This window comes from Blennius ocellaris (genome assembly GCF_963422515.1).
Source record: "Blennius ocellaris genome assembly, chromosome: 13".
In the NCBI taxonomy this organism is placed as follows: Eukaryota; Metazoa; Chordata; class Actinopteri; order Blenniiformes; family Blenniidae; genus Blennius; species Blennius ocellaris.
The window spans coordinates 6,575,402-6,586,125 of record NC_137662.1 but is presented as its reverse complement, the minus strand read 5'-3'; the positions used below and the strand labels follow the sequence as shown (position 1 = coordinate 6,586,125).

Genomic DNA, 10,724 nt, shown 5'->3' with positions numbered 1-10,724 from the left:
TTGAGTTCAGTGACTGTGACACACACTTTATTGTATCTCGGTGATAGGCTGCAGATTAATTCACAAGGGTGACCTTTCACTGACTGTTAATAGGAGCCTTTAGCATAAATTTGAAAAAAAAAAGTAGTCACCCTCTAAGTATGTCACTTCATAAGCATACCATCATGGATTTTATTGACTCCTTAAGGAATAGTCCGTGAGAAGTGAATCATGACACTTTTGAGCATTGGGTGGGAGTGGTGGATCTCTGGAGCGTTCACTCCGTCCTCAGGCTGACTTTTGAGAGTTAAGTTAGTCTTTCCAAAAGTGTCAGCTTGTGCCAACTTTCAACTTCATTTGACTTTCCATAGACATATAGATGTCTTTTGTTTCTTCACGTTCTGTTGGACAAGCTACCAACATGGTGGATTGTCCACACATATGGTGCAAAACAACAGTTTCCTATTAGGGCTTGCATCTACAACTGTGAATATCTGCACAAGCCAGCTGGAGTGGTACTTGTGCCTTTTTCCAATTACTTGCATTGCATGTATGTCCAAATTCACAATGTCTTTTGGCTTAAAATGTGAACCCTGTCAAAGGTAAGCTGTCTAAATAGCCAAACATTTTTGAGTAACCTTAGTTTTGTTGTCAAAATTAGGTAAAGTCAATATTCTATGTCACTGAAGAGAGTTTGGTTAGAAAAAAAAATCGGCTAAATCCAAAGTAATTTGGTAGTTTAATCATTCACTTTGGGTTTTCTGTGTATACACTCTGAAAAAAAGTCAGTGGTGGGCGATTCACACTCCCCGTCAGGCCAGTGGTTCTCAGCAGCCCGCCAACCTGGAACCACATGAGACCGGGGCATAAGAGAAACAGGGAAAAGACGGCCACCGGCTCCTTCCACCCAGGACGCCGTCTATTTCTAGTCAAGACTACCCAGCACCTCAGCACCATCTACCACAGAGCACTTAGCAATAGCAATGCCCCGGAGACTCACCCCCTGCCTGCCGCCACACTCCCCTCACTGTTCTGTTTATTATCCAGGCACAGCATGGACGCACCATGATGCCTTTCTAGAAAGGATTTATTTTGGAGACCATTCTTTTATAAAAGTGATGCACACTCCTGGTTCCATGTTTCACAATAAATTGTTTGCACAAGGGGGAGGTTTTAAAAGGATCAATTGTTTTAAGGGAAAAGAAGGAGCTATAACACAGTTGGATCACCCGAGCTCCACTAAGACAAGAACACAATAGTCAGACGGAGCCTGTTCCCCTGATGCTCTACATCCTGCCCACATTAAGCTATTCCCAATGAATTAGTTGAGGTTTTAAATTAAACACATATAATGTAATTCCTTTTTCATCATCAATGACAATGAGTAAGGTTTTTCTGTGAGCTTGGTACAGAGCATTACCTTCAGGTCTCTTTTGCTATTGAAAGCCACAGAAACCATTGTAGCGCTGATGCTGCTTTGACCTACTTGGGTCAGATTTAATGGCGCTGTGCTGCCGGGGCAAACTGACCCATTTTGTTTTGGTGCAGCAAAACCGACTCACTGATCTAATTGTTCTGCATGAAAACTAACAGACACAGCTTGTAACCACATAGTGAAATATGGAGTGAAATACAGTTTGAACGAACCACAAATGGATAGTGATGACATTCATTGAATGAAGGGAGGGGTGTCTCACACTGACCTGGGAACAGAGTTACATGTTTTCTTACTCTCTAGGAAATCTCATTTGATATGTATGGTCTGTTATTGGCTCTTTGATTTTGAATAATGTTCAATGTATTTTGTACTATCGTGACAGAAAGGAACAAATTATATACAGCAGGCCTATTCAACTGGCGGCCGATGACATCAGACCGGCCCGCAGATCAGTTCTGTTTGCTTTTTTTTTTTTTTTATTAAAAAAAAGAAAGATATTTTAAATACATTACAGTCATTCCAATTTGCTTTTATAGAGAAAATAGAAAAGCCCAACATATCCACATGAGCAAGCAGCTGTGTTTGCGACTGTGGGAAGGAAAAACTCCCCCCAACAGGGAGAAACCTTTGCAGAAACCAGACTCAGAGGTGGCGGCATTCTGCGGACCGGTTGGGGTGAAAGGATAGAGGAGAGGCTAGGAGAGGAAAGACAGAGAAAGACTTGTCGGGGAGATACATACAATACCCTTGTTAGTGCTACATACATTTTGTTTTCTTTCTTATTAATAATACAATAATCACAGTGATCTAAATATTTTCCAACTGCCATGAGATTAAACCAGCCTGAGCAGCAACAGAGCAAAAACCAAAATAATCACAACAATTATAACAAAAGCAAAAATAAAAGGACATAAAACAAAGAAAAAAAAGGAAAAGAGAAAAACAGAACGAAACAAAAAAAATAAAAACAAAAAGCTGTGGTATTAAGTCTGTTCGATAAACAGCTTTTGTTGTCAGATGCTCAAAATTTTCAGCTACTGTGTGACATGAAATCCATTGGCAAGTTCAGCTAATCTTTCAATTCTGATAATCTGTTTGCTCTCTTCTGTGGATTGCTTGAAAGAAAGGGATTTGTATTACAAGTAGAGATGTCAGAATTTACAAAATTATACAGAAAGACATACATAATCTTTCAGATGTTTCAAATATGTGTTTATGGGGCTGTAACAGCCTTTGTTCCAAAACAAAAACAGTATGATGTGTATAAAGTCAGTGATTTGTACTTTTTTGCCATGTACCAAAATGAAACACTTTTGAATGTGGCAGAGCATTGTGTCAGGTTGAGATCAGGAATAATAGGTCAGGGAATTGTCCAGCCCCCGGGTTCTTAGCTTTCTGAAAATGTGGCCCTCCCAAAAATATAGTTGAATAGTCCTGATATACAGTATTACGTGTATAACCAGCAGTATCATCTTGAAAACAAACCTACATGGCGGCTGTTCAAGGTGGTAATCGACACTAATTCAACGCAGTTACATCCATCCATTCATGGATGGATCCATTTTCGATACTGATTTTTTCAGCTTACTGTCATTGGAGCTAACCGCAGCTTACAACAGGCGAAGATACACCCTGAGCAGGTCACCAGTCCATCACGAACTAAACACAACCACACACAGTATATTTCACACCACTGATCCCTTCAGAGACTCCGATTCACCCGACACGCATGGTGTGGAGGATTGGCGAGCGTGAACCATCATCTCTTCGCCCATGACACACATCATTGTTTTGCTTTTAACAGTTTGGATTCTTCAGACCATCACATCGTTTTGTTATTCACCTCAGGCTCAAACAAATGTGGAGTTCCTCTGCTAATTGTTCATTTTTTTTCTTTTTTTGTATTTCACATTGGTAGGTTTTTGCATTTTTCATAGCAGTGTTAAACTGCATGACAGGATCATTCTTGTTTTTCACGCAGCTCTCACAATGTTGCTTATGTCTGCAGAACTTCATTGTGAAATATTTACTGCCTCTTTGAATCTTGACTTGAAAGGGTGACTCATGAATTCTTCTAACTCTGTTTACACATTTGATGTGCAAAACAAGGTAATAGTCACCAATTTTAGAAGCATATAACTGAGACATACAGCTCATTTCAATGGAAAACATGCACAGTCTATATCCCAAATAACATGGCGGATTCTACTTTCATTAATATTTTACTGGACAGGAGATCATATTTTGTAACCTTTGCATTTCTCCCTGTTTAAACTACAAAATGGACGATTATGATGAATAAAATCAATTGTTAGGGAAGATTTTCAAACAAGAGTTCCTGTTTGTTTTTCTTTCTTGTCCAAGATAATCGGCAGGATTTTAGTTCCGATCTCTCCTCCGGTGCATTGGGAGCACGTGTCTGATTTTCCTGTGGTCTGGGGTGTGTTAACAGTGATTTTGTCGGGTCCGATCCACTCGGAAGGTCCCGGAAGGAGAGATCGCAGATAATGAATGATAATGAACGTTCAATATTTGCGACGAGAAATCCTGTAGTGTGTGTTCTGTGTTCTGAGAGGAGCCGAGCAGCAGGGGGGTGTGAAGTCATGTGTGCCCGTGTGGAAGCCAACCAGGCTGAAAGCAACACTGCTGTTTCAGCCAAAGGCAGGAGGTTCTTGACTTGTTAATGCCTGTCTTCATGAGATTATACGATTTTAATTCATTGGACCTGCACGGCACTGTGATCACTCAGTTTCACTTTATTGTTCCCCACTGCTCTTCTTTAACTTTATATTTTCCATCAGTTTGTTTTGAGGTTTTTAAGTTTTTAACCTGCAGCCAGTGCTTTTAGTGATCCGTTAGACTATGTGTGAAATAATACATTACATCTTAAAATTGTGGTTTTAAAAAGCATATGTCAATATATTGTGAGAAATTCATCCAATTTAGATCTTACTTATACTACAAAGGTGATTTTATGTTTAGGGCAGTGCACTGCTTTTTACCATTTTCATCATGTGTACATGACACATGAGTGTGTTGTTTTTTTTTACTAGACTTACTGTCTTGGAATGTGTAAATACTTTGAATATTGACTTTTAATACATTTAGTATATCTATAGGTTTTGCAATTAGGAATGTCTTGTGTACTAACTGTTTAATGTCAATCTGACTACTGATCTGCCTGTATTTGTGTCCTATTGTTGTATGTGGGCTGCTGAAAACTAGAATGTCTCTCAGAATTAAAGTATATGTCTGTCTATCTATCTGTTTTTTTAATTGAATGAAATAGCTTTAAATAAGACTGTGGGGCTGTAACTTTTCATTCTTATAGTGACCTTTAGAAATGTTCTTGCCTTAGAACGTGCATTTATCACAAGTGGGCTCAATGTAGATCAAATGACATAACGTGCAAATCATCCCCATCACATTTGAACTTTTATTACATGAAAGCCACATAGAACACATTTTAGATATTTTTTTCTTCGTCTTATCATTCCCAACAGTTAACAGTTTGAATAGTAAGAATGATTTACTATGTGGAAAAGAGTTCTTTATGACTTAATTAAAACAAATTGCACTGGAGTGGGGAAAAAAGCATGACTTCAAAGTGTTGACACGATCATTGTCATCACGTTCCTATTATTACAATATATTCATTTCTTAAGAGAAATGTGCTTGATACGTACATGAACATTTTGTACTGCAATATCAAAAAAAGATATAATAATTAGGGCAAACTTATAGAAATATATCAAAATATAGACTTTTTGTGACATATATTCTTCATCACAACAAAGAAATGCTTTAGAGTTTAGAGTTTAAATATTAAGGTTATTATCCTACTATTTTACCTGTCCTGTCTACTCAAAATGAAATTGAGCAGTATGTAGCGCATGACCTAAAAAGGGTTTTGACGCCCCTGCAGGAGTTGCTCTGGGGAGCAGTATCGCAACCATTGAGGGGGCAACTATTGGCTGCAAAAGGCAAGTTCCATAAAGCCTCATAGATGATTGGTTGCTTCCATTGTTATACTTATTTGTAATTGGCTGCGTCCCGTGCAGCTCCAGGGATGACAATGGCTTGATGCGTTCAAGTGAGAAGGTAAAACTTTTAACACTCTTTTTTTAGAGAGGGATATCAACATTTATCCAAAATGTTAATTTATATCTGTTTAAACACATGCTGTTTTATGTGTGAGAAAGAAGTCAATGGCGCAGCAGTGGTGAATAGGAAAAGAAAAAAAAGAACTTTGGTGATGATTATTACGACTCTCCACAACTTTTCGGGTTTTTTTTTTCGGGGTCACGTCAACGTCTCATTCGAGTTTGGGGATTTTTTTCAGAGCGCACCTGAACGCAGCACGCCTCACTGACTACAACAATGCACGCAAGCATGGCACGTCCGGCGAGTCTGAATGGAGGCTCACTTCTGTGAGGCTGCCCGTTATTTCCACTTACATGTGCTCAGTGGGTGAGTCGAGACGCGTCAACGTGTAGTTTTCCAAGAACAAAAAAAACAAACAAAAAAAACCCTCATTAGAAAACATATCACAATGAATTAACTCCGACTCTGCGAGCTGCTGCGGCTGTGCTACTTTTTGTAAGGTCGCATTGCGCATTGTGTGTCAGAAACAAGAGTTTCTTTTTGTTTTGTTTGCATCTTCCTTCAGTGAAAAACAGCTGCCTGGTTGTATGTCGTGTCTCCTGCCTTGCAGAGGTCTCCAAAGCACTGCGTTAAATGGAGCTAGAGGACCAATGGTGGAAAGGACAACTTGCTGCAGATATTTACCAGGCGCTGCGATACAAAGTGAGTGAAACACAGTGAGCTGAGCAGGGGGCTGCCAGGAGAGGAACCTGCGGGAAAAGTTACTTTTAAAGACTTGCATTTACTTTACATATACTCCATTCCAATTTAAAATCACCAAAGATTAAATAGACTTAATTTTCACACCATTATAATCTTTCACTACTTTTTAATTTTCTCTTAAAAAAAAACCCAAAAATTAAGCAACAATAATTGGATCAAGCTTTTTTTCTCAGATGGTGATTGCTTTGAGATTTTTTTTAATGATGGTCAGTTCAAGATGCTTTTTGTGCTGATTATTAAAATAGTAATAAAACAATACACCCAACAGTCAGAGAATCAACAAGTGATGAAAATAATTTGAACAGAAGGATCCATGCAATTTTGACTGCAACCATTAATAAAACTAAACAATATTGGTCCAAGATGTCCCCTTAATGCCATTATATGGAGGAAGATTATCACCAAATCTTAACCGGGGTCCTCTGGCGGTCTACTCCGTAAATTCGGGCCCGAAGTGAATTCTTGTGATGTCACGCATAATCTGTTGTCTGACAGGAGCTCAAGTTGCCTTCCTACAAAGGTCAGTCTCCTCAGCTCAACTTAAGACGCTACTTTGCGGACCTCGTCGCCACCGTCAGCAACCGCTTCAGACTATGCCCGGCAGCCAGACACCTGGCTGTCTACCTGCTGGACCTCTTCATGGACCGCTATGACGTGACGGTGCAGCAGCTCCACATGGTCTCCCTCTCCTGCCTCCTGTTGGCCAGTAAGTGTGCACTTGACTTCTTAATCGACCATTTGGTACATGTCCAGGTTTCATTAGAGTCGTGCGCTGGTTTTTGCTTTGCTCCAGGTAAGTTTGAGGACAGGGAGGACCGGGTGCCAAAGCTTGAAACGCTGAATAACCTGGGCTGCATGAGCTCCATGAACCTGGTCCTGACTAAGCAGGGTTTACTGCACATGGAGCTGCTCCTGCTGGAAACCTTCCAGTGGAATCTGTACCTTCCTACAGCCGCACACTTCATAGAATACTACCTGTCCATTGCTGCCAACGAGGGAGACCTGCATGACGGCTGGCCGATGACCTGTCTGGAAAAGACCAGACTGTACATGGCCAAGTATGCAGATTACTTCCTGGAGGTTTCATTGCAAGGTACATTTTATTTTGAGAGCTTTTTTTGAAGTGTTTAGAGAAAACCTTTCTGCAAAGGCTAAAGTGGAACTATTCCATATAATGGAATTGAAAACCAAATGCAGTCGTTTACAAATAGAAAATAGCTCATATACATTACTCACTAACAGTTCAAGATATTTGGGTTTCGGGTGAAATATCAGGATGAACCTAAAATACATTATCACCTTTACAGATGAACTTAATGTGTGTTTTGAATGTACGTGTCCAACTAATCAAAGTTCAAATTCTTAGCACAACTTTTTCTTCTCTAACAAGGAGCTTCATAACAAAATCACCAACAAAACAAAGGTGTTTGACACATAAATCGACCAATAAAGTTTTGGTTCAATTAGAATTGGTATTTAAACAGTCGTCCTCATCATGCTTTTCACACTTTGACATCATGAGACCAAGACAACGCCAAACAACTGATGACCTGGACATTAAAAGCTTCAGACGGGATGAGTCCACTGAGCTCAAAGTGTCATCAGTGATACACAGAGACTGCAAGAGTCACAGAAAGACACAGAAGTGGATGTCTGTTGGCCATTTCTCACACTGATGACTGCTCCATGATGAACAGAGCACCGTGGAACCGGACGATGAAAGCCACTCAACTTTAGGTACATTTAAGGAAGATGAGAAGCACCAAGTGTCACGTCGGACCGCTGGAAACGTTTCACATCAGCGTGGTCCGCGTGCTCGACGAGCTGCAAGAGTACTTGACCGCGCCACCAGGCACTTCCTCCAGACTTTCATCCCACAGAAAACCCCTGGGATCATGCGAGTGGCCGTGTTGAGGCTCGTAACTCTATATATAGAGCGTCAGTGACCTCGGGGCCGCCCTTCGAGAAGAGCTTGACGACATCGAGCTGCAATTGATGCTCAAGCTATTGAGACGTTGACATTTTTTATTGTGTTGTACCCACCCCTGTTGTTGGCTCTTATTTCAATAAGTTCTTCGAGATGAGGAAGTCAACCATTGCGTGCTTCTTCTGAAATGCCCTGCTTTCATGATGTAAAACCACTGTAGCATGACGTTTTTACATTTCCCATGAATTTCACCCAAAACCCGAATATCCAGAACTTCCTGTGGTTTAGTGTATGTGCCCAAAAAGAGGTGGGGTTTTTCATCGGGGTGGGAAAAGAGCAACATAGCATCTCACAACTGTTGGGGTTAATTATAAACTGTTTAGCATGTACAAGTGTGCAGAAGACTGCCAAAGCAAGCAGGTGTAGAGTAACATCAAGAATTTATGGATTTGTGACTGGTGGCGGGGGGGCAGCAGTCTCTGTACCCTATTCTCATGGTGTGACCACAAATAGAACACCCATCAGCACATCTTTTGGCCAGACTGTCCTAAAACTGGAAACAATAGTCTGAAAACCACAATAAGAACTTGCTGACACCTTTTAAGAACCGCAGTCTCTGCTCGAGCGCTGCGTGTGGCCCCCGGGCCGCCAGATGCATGTCTGCTGTATATATGATGCCACATTTTATTCACAAGAATAGTGTAACTTCATACACTGTAACAGAGCTTCAGGTGCAGATCATTGTACCATCAGTTGTCTGTGCTGTAAAGGTAGCAGTTAGAGACGGGCTATGGGAGTATGTCACACCAAGTACTTCACTAACTTGGATTCCTTGAAGTTCACTGTCATGATTCTGATGAAAACGTATGTTGGAATGCAGACGGACAGATGGTTTAATGTACCATCAAAGGTGGAATTGGTATTTCAGATCACGTAATTTAGGAAGAAAGTTAAATATATAATTTCTTATATTGACACACAAATGTAGTGAAAGTTATGCAGGACATGCAGTCTGATAGAAATTGCAGGATTGCTTTTGAAGGCAGCAGGAGAGTAAAGGCAGAGTCAAACAGTGGTGGAAGCGGCAAAAGAAAGTTTAATATTTGTTGTTTAAGAGAGAAGTAAGACATCTGACAGGGTTCACTGTGTTTCCTTGTGGAAGATGCACAATGAAGTTACGTGGCTTGAAGAGCAAATGCAGCAGATAAACGCTCATAAGGCGTTGGATAGGCAAGAGACGCGAAGAAACAAGACAGGATTGCAAGCAGGTAATGCAAAGAGGGTTGACAATGGAATGAGTTTTCCGACATCGGTGAAGGATAAAAAGACTTTTCCGCGTTGGCAAGGGACAAAACGGGTTCAGATGTCTAACTTACCCAGAGTTACACTGATCAGGAAGTTGAGCTTTTCACTGTGATTAAGGACCCGACCTCGAATGGCCTCGCTATCGCAAGAACGGATATAGACTCATGGTATTTGCATCTTAAAGAGAAGATGCCCCCTCCCTGGTTTTAACTTTGGATGAAATGTGCTTTTAAGGTCAAGCCAAAGCTCTGACCTTAGTTCCAAAAAGCTTTAGACGTTGGCGATGCGTCCTATTAGTTTTTGTTTACGATAACTCTTCTGGCTGCTCTCTTTCCACAGACCATGTGTTTTTGTGTTTCACCCCCTCGCTGGTGGCAGCCGCATGTGTGGCGGCTTCACGGGTCATCCTCCACCTCACCCCCACGTGGCCCCCCCGACTGCAGCGCCTGGCCGGCTACACGTGGGAGAACCTGGTCCAGTGCACTGAGAAACTGCTCATGTGTGTATCTGAACTGTCGACCTGGTGCTTCACGGTCTCCGAACATGACCGTAGCCATCGTGAGTGAGACTGCTGGATGCTGATGATGTCCTGTTTTTTTGTGTTTGTGTGTGTGTGTGTGTGTGTGTTCCCCCCCCTCTGCAGTGCACATGATAGCGATGTCAAAGAAGCCAATAAGCACAAGTGCTCACAGCCTGCTCAGCAGCACCAGCAGGGGCATTCAGCGTACATCAGTTCTGGTCAGGTGGCCACTGTGGCGCAGTACTCGCACCGGCCCGGCGCCCCCTACCACCAGCAAGCTTCGCAGCCGGTTCTGGCCACCGGCAACGGGGCCTCCTCCTACCTCAGCCTCGCGACCCTGCAACCGCCGAACAGCCCCTCACACAGCTACCCCCAACCCACCCTAGCCTCGCTGGATCCAAAGCCCTCCATCCCCAGCAGGGCCTCCTACCCCGTCAGCATGCGCTACTCCTGTGCCGCTCCCTGCTTCGACCGATAGCGGAGATGTAAAGGTTATTTTGGGGGAGGAGGGGAAGAGATGTTTCTCTTGAACCCAACTTGAGTACACTGAAGGAAATGAAACGAGACATGTTTTTAATTTGAAGAGACTTGATTAAACTGCCGCAGCACTTTGAACCCTGAGGTGTACGCGATGTGCAATATGCCTACACTGCTTTAATTTTCCGTGTAGAGCCTGCATGAGGACTTTT

At 42.0% G+C, this 10,724-nt stretch overlaps 1 protein-coding gene across 1 annotated transcript; it reads left to right on the top strand.

Annotated features, from left to right (window-relative positions):
* Positions 1–5,806: 5,806 nt before the first annotated feature.
* Positions 5,807–10,513, top strand: ccnj (cyclin J; the record flags this gene model as incomplete). Its single annotated transcript, XM_080508183.1, has 6 exons — positions 5,807–5,887; positions 6,132–6,223; positions 6,779–6,989; positions 7,077–7,376; positions 9,855–10,014; positions 10,159–10,513. The coding sequence occupies exons 2-6, from the start codon at positions 6,155–6,157 to the stop codon at positions 10,511–10,513; spliced, it is 1,095 nt and encodes a 364-aa protein (XP_080364309.1). The 5' UTR covers positions 5,807–5,887; positions 6,132–6,154.
* Positions 10,514–10,724: the final 211 nt, after the last annotated feature.